The sequence below is a fragment of the Onychostruthus taczanowskii genome, unplaced genomic scaffold (assembly GCF_017590055.1).
Source record: "Onychostruthus taczanowskii isolate IOZ18803 unplaced genomic scaffold, ASM1759005v1 scaffold58, whole genome shotgun sequence".
Lineage (NCBI taxonomy): Eukaryota > Metazoa > Chordata > Aves > Passeriformes > Passeridae > Onychostruthus > Onychostruthus taczanowskii.
In genome coordinates, this window is record NW_024503457.1 from 3,629,637 (window position 1) to 3,643,487 (window position 13,851).

The 13,851-nt window shown below is 43.9% G+C and overlaps 1 protein-coding gene across 1 annotated transcript; it reads left to right on the forward strand.

Annotated features, from left to right (window-relative positions):
- Positions 1-1,303: 1,303 nt before the first annotated feature.
- On the forward strand, positions 1,304-13,780 carry PROZ (protein Z, vitamin K dependent plasma glycoprotein). The gene is made up of 9 exons (XM_041418084.1): positions 1,304-1,370; positions 3,987-4,111; positions 5,691-5,854; positions 7,032-7,056; positions 9,847-9,960; positions 11,235-11,366; positions 12,008-12,093; positions 12,172-12,295; positions 12,817-13,780. Exons 2-9 carry the CDS (start codon positions 4,045-4,047, stop codon positions 13,326-13,328), a joined length of 1,224 nt encoding a protein of 407 aa, XP_041274018.1. The 5' UTR covers positions 1,304-1,370; positions 3,987-4,044; the 3' UTR covers positions 13,329-13,780.
- Positions 13,781-13,851: the final 71 nt, after the last annotated feature.

Consider the following 13,851-nt stretch of genomic DNA (forward strand, 5'->3'; position numbering starts at 1 on the left):
GCCAGTTCCACCACCCAGTTACAGATGACTGGGCTGTGGGTGGAAGGTGTTGGGTGCAGTCTTTGCACTGGTGCTGCTGAGGCCATGTTAGGACTTCCCTCCTGCTGAATCTGTTGCAGAAGGAGTGACTGGTTGGTCAAAGGAACAATTTAAATTACAGCATCTGGACACAGCTGCAGGGCTGCTGCCCCATGTCCTCAGTGGAGTCAGGCAGAAAGACGGAGGAACAGGAAATTGCATTAACAAGTCTGAATTCTGAGTAAAGTCCAAGTGCTTTCTTATCTCTTCATTGTCCACTTCAGACTGCATCAGTGTTCCAGGAGTTTGCCTGAAAAATCTGCTGTTTAGGTTCCTCTGAGAGACATCCTTAATAATTTTTATGCTGAACTCCAAGTTAGAGCAGTGGAGAGATGTTACCAGACAAAACTGGAGGAAAAAAAAATCTTCATCCAAATGTCACACATTCCAAAGTGATTTTGTTTCATTTTTCACATGTAATGAGGGGATCTTCCTCATCTCAGAGCAAAATTAAGCATCTTATCAACCACATTTATCCATCATTGAAAGTGTAACTAGGAGCTGAAGTGCAATGACACTGTCTGTGCATGTGCTCTGTCATCTTCTCGTTCTTCCATAGCCAGGTTTTTTGGCTGGAATTTTGGTAGGGAGAAAAATTTTAATATATAAGTTGAGAGAAAAGGTGAAGAAACATGAAGGTGGAAGTAAAGAAATAATGTATTTTCATAAATGAAATATTAACAAAAATTGCTATTTTTAACAATATGTGCACAGAAAATGTCAGAGCTTGCATCTACAGAGATCATGGAACCATAGAAGGGCTTTGGGTAGGGGGGACCTTCAAAGATCACCTCTTACAACACTGCCTGCCATGGGCAGGGACACCTTCCACTAGACCAGATGCTGAAAGCCCCATCCAGCCTGGCCTTGAATACTTCTGGGGACGGAGCTAATGTCAGAGGAGTTCCAAGGTGGCTTTTGTTTTCACTGCCAGGCTGTCAGGACACTTGCACATCCTTGAGGATAGGCTGACAGTCTTCTTATGAATGCAGCACCCAAAGCAGAAAATCAGAGCTCCCTGGGGTTACATTCCTTCCTCTGCTTGCTCCTGCAAGGTTTCCTGCAATCTGTAACCAAACCACAAAGAGAGTGCTGATGTTCTTTTGAAACAGCCGTAAGTTCCTCCTCATTTAGAAAGGCTGATGCACTTTGGATTTGGCAAGAAAAGCTTTTTTTTTTTTTTTTTTTTTTTTTTTTCCTGCAGGTGGTGAATGGACTTGGCTGATCTCAATCCAGGTGTTTAGCTGAAATCAGTACGCATTTTAACTGCACTAAGCAGCTCACTAGCTGAGGTATGCATTTCCAAAAAATCATGTGATGGGTTACTCAGGACAGCTGTCCTTGGCACACCATGCTGCAGCAGGGCTGATGGCCAGCCCATAGCAGGAGATGGGTGGTATTGACATGTCCCCATCCCTGCTCCATCCCTGCCCCATCACTGCCTGGGCAGCAGGTCTCCAAACCCACTTCCCCTGGGTTGCTGCACTGGGCAAGGAGCAACGTCCATGTGAACCAGTTGCTAAAGCAGGACTAACTCCCTCAGCTGCTCCATCCTGAGGAACTGCTGACACTACCTGCAGGCTTCATCCTGGAATGTGCAACCCTTCAAGAGGAAGGCAATCCCTAAACAGGGCTGCAGGAAACAGGGTGCAGGACTCCATAATGAAACACATCGCCATAAGCTCGCTGTGGTAATTAAAGGAAGGGAAAAAGAAATCCAGTAACTCTTTATAAAGAAACACATGAGGAAAGGACTGCCATTTTAAACCCCTCTTTTTATGAAGTTTTCAATATGAAAGTTAAAATGTAAACCTGTTGCATTGATGTCAATACAGAAAAAGCAAAGTCAGTGCCACACGTACTGAGTACACAGTGTCCCATTCCCAAGGACACAGCTGCTCAGTCTAGGGATAACTTTTGTAAAAAAGATCCCACAGTAAGAGGAAAAATGACCATGTAAACTAAGATCTTGTGATATACAGCTTCTGAAGCTCTGTGTTATTAATATTAAACCAATTTGAATGACAAACATACCTACAAGAGTTCCCTAGTTGACATAGGTTTAGGTTTGTGAAATGTAAATAGTTTCTTTAAAAAAAAAGAAAAAAGAAATCTGTGAATCCACATTTTTCTGCTGGGTTCTGCAAAGTCCTGTGCTGACATCAAGTGGTGACATATTTTTCATGCCAAAGGGAGCCAGACTGGCTGTGCTGTGGATGATATTCATTATCCTGAGAAGGTAAAGGCAAGTGGTCCCAGGCCACTGGGGGACTACAGCAGCAGCCTCACTGGCAGGTGCTCCCGTGGGGATGGACAGCCAGAGGAGTGTGGAAAAGCAACATAGCCCCTGCAAAGCAAGGCAGGGGGGGTGAGGTGAGCCTCCCCAGTGACTCCTGGACACAGGAGGTGCTGTCTGAGCCCCCAGCACACACCAAATGTGACCACTGGCGAGAGCTCTCCCTTTGCTAGCCACGAAAGCTCTGGCTGGGAGAGGTACAGTGAGGCTTGGTGGCCTCAGGGGACTGAGAAGAGCACAGAGAGCTCATTTACTGAGGAAAGCTGGACACACAGTTAGCCAGAGGATGGGAGGCTATCTTAATTAGTTCTGCAGAAATACCAAGGAGGGCAAAACAAATACATAAGGTCATGTACTGGCTGTGAATAAAATTAAGCTTGGCATTAGAAGAGTTTTAACTCCAAGTGAACTTCTGTAACAACAGCCCTGCGGAAATTGCAGGAAAATCCTTCCACAATGGAGTTTCAAAGGGCAGGTTGATTATTCGCTGCAGGTATTGTGGCCCATGATGTGAGCTGTAACATCAGCCCTGGGTTGGTAGGGACTGGCCTTGGTGAGGGATATGGTTTGTTTCCCTCATTGGCCTCAATACTCACTAAAGTTTGTTTTCAAAGGTGCCATTGATTGGAAGTGCAGTTTTATTTGTGGATTTACCCATGGATGTTCAGGTCAATCATACTTTGTTAAAAGAACTGTGTACTCAAATAATAGCTGGAGATTTATGGTATTCAAACACAGAATGGTCTTGGCTCATAACTCAGATTAAGGACAAAACCACTCTTCCTCTCACTGGTTGTTGGTCTGAGTGTAGAAATTGTTTCCTGCTCTTCCCAGGAGCCAGCCAGTTCTGGGAGCCCTGCAGCAACCCTGCAACTGCATGCCCATGGGTTTATCCTTGCTCTTGTCCAGGGCTGGGAAGCAGGGTAACCCTGCCCACAGGGTGCACAGCTCAGCAGCCCAGGGAGTGTTTCTGTCCTCTCCATACCTACACCTCCTTTCACAGACTCCATCTGGCTGTGCATCTCTGTGTGACTGGAATCCTGATGTCAGGAAATTTTTCCGTGCCCTCCTTCACGGCTGGGCATTACAAACATCAGAGTGAAAAAGAAAAATGCCATATCCATTCAGATGCATCCCTATGGGGAGAAAATCATGTTTGTGGGCTTGGTTGCTCCAAAAGCTGGTGGGATTTGCCCATTGCAGCAACATTGGAAAATGTTTTGTGGGGACGATGTACAAAAGGGCCACGTCATGTCATGTAATTGGTCCCTGAGGTCATTGCCCAGCCTGTGCTTTGATATGGTGCAAAGAAATGTTCGTGATGTTCTGTTCCACCCATGCTGTGTTACTGTGAGTGCTGGGGCACGGGAGGAACATCCAAATCTCGGAGCAGCTCTCAGGGACACTGGCAAAGGGCCCCAAGTCAGCCAGGGCACGGGGAGAAGGGCACTGTTACGCTGCTGAGCTGGGCATTGATTTCTTTGGTTTGGTTTGGGTTTGTCTTTTGGGGTTTTTTTTTCCCCATGTGTTGACATTGCAGTCAGGATTTGCCCTTAGAGGTTTTGTTTTCTCATGAGCAGCTGGACTTTAAACTTCAACATCTCTCCTGTAGCATTTCCCACAAGAGCTGCAGGAATGCAGGCAGGCACCGCTAGGCTCAGAGGGTGACAATGGCAAGGTGCTCTTGGATAATATTCTTCCTTCTCTCTGCCCTTTTCCTTCAGACAGAGCAGGCAGGTATGGCTTTCCTTTTGTTGCGCTTTTAATTCTGATTTGTGCCGTTGCTTTTCTAAAAACACCAGCAATTTTGTATATTGTATAATGTTTACTTTGTAGCACAGAGTGAAATCAATGAAAAGAGCCCGTTCCTTATTTTCCTTAAATTTCTGCTGTTTATTTCATGCACCTAAGTGAAAATTTCTGTAAACTAACAGGCTATGTAATTTTGAAGTACCATCATTTATGCCAGGGTAATATTTTGTCTTTCCCTACAATTTTTAGAGTGTTCTGGATATTAATGCGATTTTTTTTTATGCTTCTAGTTGCTGCTGAAATAAAAATGAGAGAGTCCTATGGAAGAGGACAATATGCATGCTTGTTATAGCCTGAAGAAGTTTATGTTTCTGTATTAATACTCCATGGTTTGTCAAAAATAAGGAGGAGCCAGGGAAGGAAGGAAAATATGGTGTTCTCTTAAGAAAGTCAAAATACCCTGCAGCAGAAGTTCACTGCCAGCTGTGCTGGATGTGGCAGAACCACTGCATGGCAGAAATATGTACTGGGGGTCAGATAACATTTAAAATCCAGAACAGAGTCGTGAAGCTTTTCCTTTTTTTAGTATCATGTGCAAGACTGTTGCTTACGGGATATCCTTCAAAAAGATAACTAAGTATCTCTACACACTTTTGGAATAATTTTGCTGTTGCTCTCACTTTTTCCAGTTCTGTGATTATTATTATTCAACCAGCAGTGCTGGGTCCCCAGACACTGTGTAAAAGAGAAAAAAACCCTGAATATTCCCTGCCCCAATGTATTTACTTTCCAAGCACGGAAGAACTGACAAACACGTGCTGGCACACACGGTCACACATTGCTTCACGTGGAAGAGGAGGCTCCAGGGTGGCACCAGCTGCCCAGCTGGCAGGCAGTTTTGGTGGAGGTGTCATTTGCAAAGAGGAGATTTAAGATCTGTTAGCTGGTCTCTCCTCCTCTTTACTCAATCTGAAAGATTACAGTGTCTTCCACATAAACAATGGTATGGGATATACTCTCTTAACTATGAGCATTGCTGAGGGGTAGTTTTTATTTGCTCTCCTTACGAGAGAATTGATTGAGAACTCAGCCATGTCTTGGCTTTGCTTCTCAGTAAAAAAAAAAAAAAAAAAAATTAAAAAAAATTGCCATGAACTAAGACTGAAGAGCATCAGTTTGGATCCACCATCATAATATCCACTTCCATAAATGCATCTGAAACCACTGTGCAGTCTCACAAAATAACCTTTGCCTTTTCTAATAATGTTTCCCCCCTTTTCCTGGCTGTGCATCCACACTCTGCTCTGTGTGTCTCGTGCAGTAAAATAATTTGCCAGGAAGGGCTTCAAATTCCCCCTGCTTGGGAGCAAGTCAGGCATTCCCCGGAAGTAAAAGGTCTCAACTCCTCAGCTGAATTTGGGCTAAGACAGTAGAGCTCTTTGAGTAAGTAAGGTTAATATGGCTGAAACCCCAAATCAACCAAAATTATTTATCTTATAAAGAAGGTAAAATTATATAAGGAGATTAAGTACTTATATTAGTGTTTTGTCATACAATGTTCCAGTATTTATATCAGCTCATGATGCAAACAGTGTTATCAAGAGACAGAGACGTGCCAGTTCCATACTTCTGGAGGAGGTCCTTCAAGGCAGCTTGGAAAGAGAATGCCTAGAAGAGAGGTGTACACATGAAGAAGCAAGAGAAGTATTTGAAGATGATGAAATGCTTGTAAGTATTTTGTTTCCCTGCATGCACAATAAAAACTGCTGCTATGATCCTTTCCTTGTGAAACACAAGACTGCTTCATTTGTTTGGGTTTCTCTCCATGTGAAATCTTTGCATTTGCCATTTTAGCAGGTAGCAAGCAGGTGCCTTCCATGGTCAAAATGGAAATGAGAAGGTCATTGCTCTGATATTGTTCAAGTCCTCTCTAGAAAATGATGTGTCATGCTTCTTATATTACTAAATCATGTGGCTGCTGTCCCATCCTGACCACACAGAGAAATACACCTTCAGCATCCCTTAGGGACCAGGAGGGGCAAAGGGGTGTTGGTCAGCAGAAGAGCACCTGGAGGGCAGCACAAAGGAATTCCAGTCACTCCAGACAGGGAATTGGCTTCATCAGGGCCCAACTCAAATGTCTCTATGCAAATGCATGCAGCATGGGAAATAAATTAGAAGAGTTCAAGTGGTGTGGGGCACTGGAACAGGTTGTCCAGAGAAGCTGTGGATGCCCCATGCCTGGAAGTGCTCAAGGCCAGGCTGGATAGGCCTTTGAGCAACCTGGTCTGGTGAAAGATGGCCCTGCCCACAGCAGGAGATTAGAACTAGATGATTTTTAAGGTCCCTTCCAATCCTTCCAAGCCATTCTGTGATTTTATGACTGGGACAGAGGAAATCAATGCAACAGCAAGTAGTGGGACCTATAGAGAGAGGCTCACTTGGTGAACATCTGCAAATTCCTTTGCACCAGAGGCTCTCCAGACATATACAGATGGGTGCTGTGCTCTTTAATGGGAATCTGGATGGAGTTTTGTTTGCAGGGAAAGCAGAGGAAAGAGCTGTAGGGCATGCCAGAGAGACAATAGCCAGCCAGTTTGTTCAGGGAGCTGCATTGCTGAAGGATCCTGTTCCTCTCTGGCCTGTGAAGGGTTCCTTTTCCTGTACAGCTCCTTAAGAAACAATCAAGTAAGCAGTAGCCAAAGCCCCTCCCTTCTCATGTTTATGTTTGCTAGCAGCACATTGGAGTTGTGAAAATTTGTAAATGTTAAACCACTGTATATATTCTCTCATAACATGTTTTTTGGTTTAGCAAAATATTTATGACATATTACATTACTTGAGAATTAAATAATTTCCTAATTTTCTAATTTCCTTTTTTTTTTTTTTTTTTTTTTCCACCCAGAGGGCATTTTGGGATGTCTACTATGGTAAGCTGGCCTCTTGATTTCTCTCCTTCATAGTACTGTCACATTATGAACATTTTGATTCATTTTTCTAAGTGTTTCTTCTCTTCATGAGAAACAATCAGTCTCTATTTGTCATGTCTGTAGTAATGCAGAAGGAAAATTTTTGATGTGAAATAATTTTTTAAAAGTAATATACAAGAAAAACCATTCAAATCTGCAAAAACAATAAAAGTAGAAGATGAGTAAAGGTCATCATACTAAATAGGCTACTTCTTTTCCTGAATCTGAAACAGCCTGGGACATGAGAAAATATGTTTTGCTGATACAATAGAGCAGCACAGTTCTACCAGCAAAATCTCCCAAATACAGAATTAGCAATTAAGCCTGGGCAGATAAATAGATATTAAAAGCTACTGAGCTGTCTACAAACTCTGCACAGTGGTATTGCATCATTCCCTGTCAGGTGCTAAGGAGAGAAACAAATCTGTAGGAGCTGAGGTCCTGATGTAACTCAATGCCCCTGAACAGGAAGCCTGTGGCACCAGCTCATGGTGACTGTGACATTCCCTCCCTTTTTTCTGTATGCTTCATCCCAAGTTTCTCCTCTTGTTTTTAGCTTAGCTATTATTAATTTCTAATCTTACGTTTAAAGAGTGGATAAGGAGGTGGCAAAACCAGCATTCAGTAATAATTTTCTGCACAAGCCACTAAATCACTGAGTCCTGGGAATCATTGCATAGAAGAATCCCATCAGTGCTATAAAGGTTATGAAGAATGATGCTAAATATCTGGCATTTTATTACTTTTGTGAGGGTGGGATCAATTTCTAATTTGAGTCACTGGATATTTGTACTAAGCATGTCATGCAGGCTTCCTCTCTAGCCTAGGATGAGAGAAGGGAAACCAGCTCAGAATGGTCCCCCCAAACAAGCTTAGCCACAATCAGGACACATTACTGACTTCAGCCTCAGGGGTGGCTTTCTTATTGTAATTAAAAGCCATATGTTCTATCTTCTTCCTAAAGAACAGCAGTGTGTGTTTCCTTCTCTGTGATGTTCGCTCTAACATTCTGGAGAGTGTTGCCTTTGAAAAGTGGCTTTTTCCTCCTCGCTAAACAAACACATTTTTTCATTCTCTCTTCCAGTAATCTCATTTTCTAGACCTCTGGTATTCATGTTGCTTTCTGCTGAAAGTCCAGGGTGCAGAGGATAAATCTGCATTGTGGATAAAAGAGGAGAGGCTGAGTACCCACCTAACTGCTGGGTCACCCACCAGCTCTGTTCTGCACTGTTTTGCCCCTTCAAGTCAAAATTGATGTAGTGGCAGCTTGCTGGATCTCTGCTGTCAGGGCACTTTGCCTGAGGTCACACTTGTCCCTGACCCTCTTTTATCAACAGTATAAACTTCACCATTGACAATCTCTCTTTAAACATCACTTTCCAAAAGTTTTGTGCAAGCCTTATAAGCAGTCTGCTCACTGAATAAAAATGTCATTGGGACATTTCTATTTTATGATGTTCACTGATTCCCCCTAGGTCCCTTATCCTATAATATGATTCGATTTAAATGGTTTAATGGTTTAAATTAATTATTTGATCTCGAAAAATGTATGTTGGTTTTTATTTCCCACCTTTTTATACTGCTGTGTACTTACAGTTTAATCATAGCTTGCCAGTAACAGAAATCAGGCCAATTTCTCTATATTTCCTTGAATCTTCTCATTCCTCCTTTAATAAAGATAGGTGCTGGATTTATTTTCTCCCCGGCATGGATTTCAGAGGCTTGAATCCATCTAACTGCTTCAGGCTGCAGGGGTAACCCCTCCCTAGCTCCAGCTCCTCAGTTCTGCCTGCTCAGCAGAGATTCCCCCAATTCACACAAAACCCCTCTCTGGAGGTGTACATTGTGCTTGGGTATGCTGGTGGCATCTGACTGCAGGTGGGTTGAAGGTGGTAATTCTTTCAGCCAGTATTTTAGTGCATCTAACACTCAAAGGTGCCCATGGCCTCAGCAGATGGTGATTGGTGTTTTTTTCCCAGTAGCTGGCAGAGTTTTCACTTTTCCATCCCTGAAATCAGGTAGGGCAGCTCACTGATTGAATTAACTTCTCTGCTGAGGTGATAATTTTTAGAAAGGTTGGACAGCATGTCCCAGGTTAGGCTCTCCTGACTTGCTTACTGATAGCCTATGCCTATAATAAGTAGTTATTACTTGGATCATGTTTTCACACTGCTTAGGAGTCATTCCTGTGGACAGCTTGAAGGGAAACTGGCAGCTCTGCTTGGTGCTTCACTCACAGTGAGGACACCCTCTTGTTTCAATGTTCAGTTCAGGAGAAAGAGCAAGCTTGCTAGTGTTTGAGCTGCTGCATGATAATTGTGCAGACATATAAAAGTATATTTCCTCTGTTTTGATGTTGCTTGCTGTACACTTGCTCTATAATTTTGATGCCAACTTTTTCTATCCAGTGCATATCAATCTAACATGGGAGATCTAAAACACCAGTCTTAGATTACATTTGTAAAAAAGCAGGAACCGTAACTCAGTCTTTTTCCCTGAATCAGAGCATCCATCCTCCAGAAGGAGGCTCTGCCTCTGGGCAGCTCCCAGCCTCTCTGACAGGGGCTGCAACAGCACCTCTGGAAGCAGATTTGAGCTAAAATTACCCCTGAGGAGCAGTTTGGTGACACTTAGCCCATTTCCTTCCAAAGTGCTCTCACAACACTTCTCTGAACAGCACATGTGCCGGGATGGGGGCTGTGTGATTTGGGATCAGTATTGGTGATGACTCCTCCCTCTCCATCTCTTCAGGGGGCAGGAGGTGCTCCTCAAGCCCCTGCCAGCACAACGGTGTGTGTGAGGACAGCATCCGTGGCTACACCTGCACCTGTGCTGAGGGCTACGAGGGAGAGAACTGTGCTTTTGGTAAGGCATTGCCCCCTTCTGAGAAGCCCCATCTCATCTTGTCACAGGGTGTCCCCATGAAACCATACCCAGCTCTCCCATTGTGCCACTTACCATGGTTTTGGGTAAAACACACAATTCTGGCAGAGTAGGGGTGATGTGTGCTGCCTGCCTACAAAACACGATGGAATCCTGAGGTTCCACAGGCTGTCCCTGTGCCCTGAGCCTCCCTTCTCCAGGGGTGCAGCAAAAGAGCTGAAACCAAAGCATCTCATGGGTACACCCCAAAGCCAGCCCTGCCACTGCCACCTGTGCTGCCTGGCTACTTGTCCTGCTGTGGTCCCAGGCCTGAAGGACCAAGGCTGCAGAGCCAGGATGGCTTCCTGAGCACCCTGGTGCCTCTGAGGCCACACACCCCCACAAGACAGTCCCTCAGGTCAGAAGGACTCCAGAAAACAAACTGTTTCCAGTGGAAGTGAAAAGCATAAATTAAAACAGATGTGTTCTGGCACAGGAAAACCCCAGGCCAGATACTACATTTTTATATCTGCCAGGTTCTACTTTCCAGCCCTGACATCAGTATTTCTGCTGGTTCAGAGGTCCCCTGGGGTGGGAACGCCCTGGCTGCAGCAAGGCAGGGTCGTTCTCTGTATAAGGGGTGTGACTGTGACCAGCTTCTGGGGAGCACAGAAGGTGACACAGCTTGGGCCAGTGCTGGGAACTACATCATCTCAGAGCCTTAGGCAGCCATGTTATATAAGATTTTTTGCTACCTATGAGCTAGATCAAATAACAGTTGCTTTGTGCTAGAGATTTAAGTGTTTGCTTAGCTATGGAAAGTCGAGCATGGTTTGAAGTTCATGCTCCCTTTCTTTTTTTCTTATCTTTGGTAGTTGATGTGAGCAATCAAGCGTGCAAAATGAGAGCTACAGGTTTTTGTCAAAACCAGAAACCTTAGCTGTCTTCTTCCTCAAGCAATACTTGTCTTCATAATGTGCAACAGTTGCCCTTGCTGCAGATACTTGGTGTTTTGTTTAAAAACCCATGGCACCCTTTCCCAGAACTCAGAGGTGCAGTGTCTGGTGCAGGGAGTGCACAGTTTGCAATGAGTCTGTGAATGCTGCAGAGACTTAGCTCTCTGCAAGTTCTGTTTTACAAGGGAAAAAATATCCCAGTGGTAAATACTACCAAGCCAGAGTCCCAACCCACATCCACACAAAGTGAATAAAAAATAAAACAGAGGACTCAAGTGATGAAAGAATACTCCATGTTTTTCCTCTGTTTGTTCTGTTTAGCTAAAAATGAATGTCACCACCAAGCAAAGGTAGGATGTGACCACTTCTGCTATCCAGGAAGTGATTCCTACCGCTGCTCCTGTGCTGATGGCTACGAGCTTGGGAAGGATAAAAAGCAGTGCATCGCATTAGGTAGGTGCGAGCATGGAGGTAAAGGGGGCACCTGCTCAGGGCTGGGATGGGCAGGCCACCACCCAGTAGATGTGATCAGCCTGCTTTGAGCCTAAAGCAATATTACTGGGTAGAAAAAGGAATCTAGGGACCACCACCCAAGAAGAGGGTGTGACAAATGCAGATAACTGGGTGATCCAATTGAAAAGCATGTGTGTTGTTTGAACCAGATGAGAAAGGCATGCATGTCCCTAGAGTGACAGCTGTAACAAGGAAAACCCAGGATTTACGTTGTCCAGGCTGGGCCACGGCTCTCAGGTACTTGACACAATTTGAATACAGGATACAAAGACAAAAAATCAAGATGGGCTAATGGTTGGCTGGAGAGGAAGCCTCATTTCATTAGTGAAATGAGGCACAGGGAAACCTGGTCCCTACAAGCCTTACACAGTGACCATGTTCAGCCCATTGCTAAACTATTATGACTACAATTGCCAAACAAATTATTGCAATTTTCACCAGCTGAGACAATGTCATTCTTTTCCTTTGCGCAAAAGCAGAACCCCAAAGTCTAGATGAAACAGTAGGCAGTTGCAGGTACTAACTGTCTTGGAATGATACAGCATAAAGCTTTGACTTTTCTTTTTAAATTCATTTGTTAGATGCATGTGCATGTGGCAGACTTCAAGACAGTGATAACCTTATAAGTGAAACCAGGAAGAAAAGCGATGAGCAATTTCCTTGGCAGGTATTCCTAGCAATTCATGAAACCCATTACTTACCCTCACATGGATAGTGCTATCTATTGTCTTTCTGCATTTCTTAGGTACTGCTGCTAAACCCAGAAGGGAAAGGCTTCTGTGGAGGAGTGTTGCTAAAAAGTAACTTCGTGTTGACCACAGCAGAGTGTGCCCTTCTGCACAGCCATTTCCAAATCAGGGTTGGCGCTGGTAGGTGATCCAACACATTTTTTCTTGCTGCAACACATTTCAGCATTGACAAGCTAAATTTTAAAAAAGATTACTAAGCTTCTTGCTGCATAAAAATATTGCTAAAGGAAACAAATATGATGTTATTTCACTTAAGCACCTCAGTCAAGTATCTGAGCTAGAACTACAGCTACCGCACGCTCCCCTTTACAAGGCAAGCAGAAAGTGCCTCTTGAGCACAGTTTAGAACTCAGCACCCAGAGATCAGCTAAACATAGTGGATTTAGTGGTGAATTTTCACGCCAAAATTCACATCAGTGCTGGATATTCATCCTTACTGCTGAAATTATTCATGCTCCTACCAGCATTAAACAGCTGCCAGTGTGTTACTCCTCCTTTCCCTTTACTGCAGGGGTTTTGAGGAAGAGCACCTTTAGCTCCTCCACTGCACGTGTTTCTCAGCACGACCAAGCAGCTTGCATGCAGCTTTCAGGTCTCTGATGAGCTATTCCTAAGAGCAGTCAAATGTCATTGCTCCACAGGGCCTAATGGAACAAGTGGAACTGGGAAGATAATGCAAATTAGTGAGAAGCACATCCACATCCGGTATGATGAAGACACTGGTGAGAACAACATTGCATTACTACAACTTCAAGAGCATGTTGAGTGTGACAGCTCCCACCTTCCTGTGTGCACCCCTGAGAGAGACTTTGCAGAACACGTTTTAATTCCAAAACTGACTGGTACAGTCAGCGGCTGGAGAATGGAGGCTGATGAACTTCAAGGGGAAGAGCTGCAGGTTTCATACCTGCCTGCTGAGGACTGCAAGCAAATACTCAACATCAGCCTCACAAACAGGCAGTTCTGTGGGCACCTCCAGGAGGCCACAGACAAACACCTGGCTGGAGGAAGCTTTTTGGTTACTGAGTACAAGGGCACGTGGTTTCTGACTGGTATCCTGGGATCCTGGCCGCTGGAAGACGCTGACTGGGAAACACTGCTTTTCACCAACACTGCAAGGTATATGGTATGGGTTAAACAAAAAATAAAGTAAGACACAAACACAACCAACTCTCAAGCACCAAGCCCCTACCAATCGTTGCAAGGAAACATGGATGCAGCCAGTAGCCCCATTTGACTCTGCTACTGTTTGCAGCAATGGAAGTTGCAACAATGACATGTATTTAACTCCAGTTTATACAGAAAAGCCTGTTTTGTCTTTCATTCTGCTGACACAGCACTGTGAGTCACAATACAGTAAACCTAATTATTGAATTAAAAACTGATTTAATTTTACATTTCCTGGAACTGTTAATTCTAAATCTCAAAACATACTCTATATTTTTCTGTGACTTCAAATGTGGCTAGTACCCTGAGGTTTGATTCAGCAAATTCTAAGATCTCATCAGTCTGGACAAAGTTATATTGTACCACCCCCACCAACCCCCAGGGTAGTAACACTTAAAATACTGGATCCAGTAGTAGTGTTTTCCCCAGAAGCAAAATAAAACAGAGTATGGATAATTTAGCTACAGGAGTTTTTGTTCATCATAACAAAAATTAAACAAAATATGACC

Bases quoted from the DNA above. Each gene is read 5' to 3' on its own strand.
- PROZ (XM_041418084.1), top strand. From the start codon at position 4,045: ATGGCAAGGTGCTCTTGGATAATATTCTTCCTTCTCTCTGCCCTTTTC. The intron at 5,855-7,031 runs GTAAGTATTTTG...TTTTCCACCCAG, and splicing joins TTGAAGATGATGAAATGCTT to AGGGCATTTTGGGATGTCTA. The intron at 12,296-12,816 runs GTAGGTGATCCA...ATTGCTCCACAG, and splicing joins CCAAATCAGGGTTGGCGCTG to GGCCTAATGGAACAAGTGGA.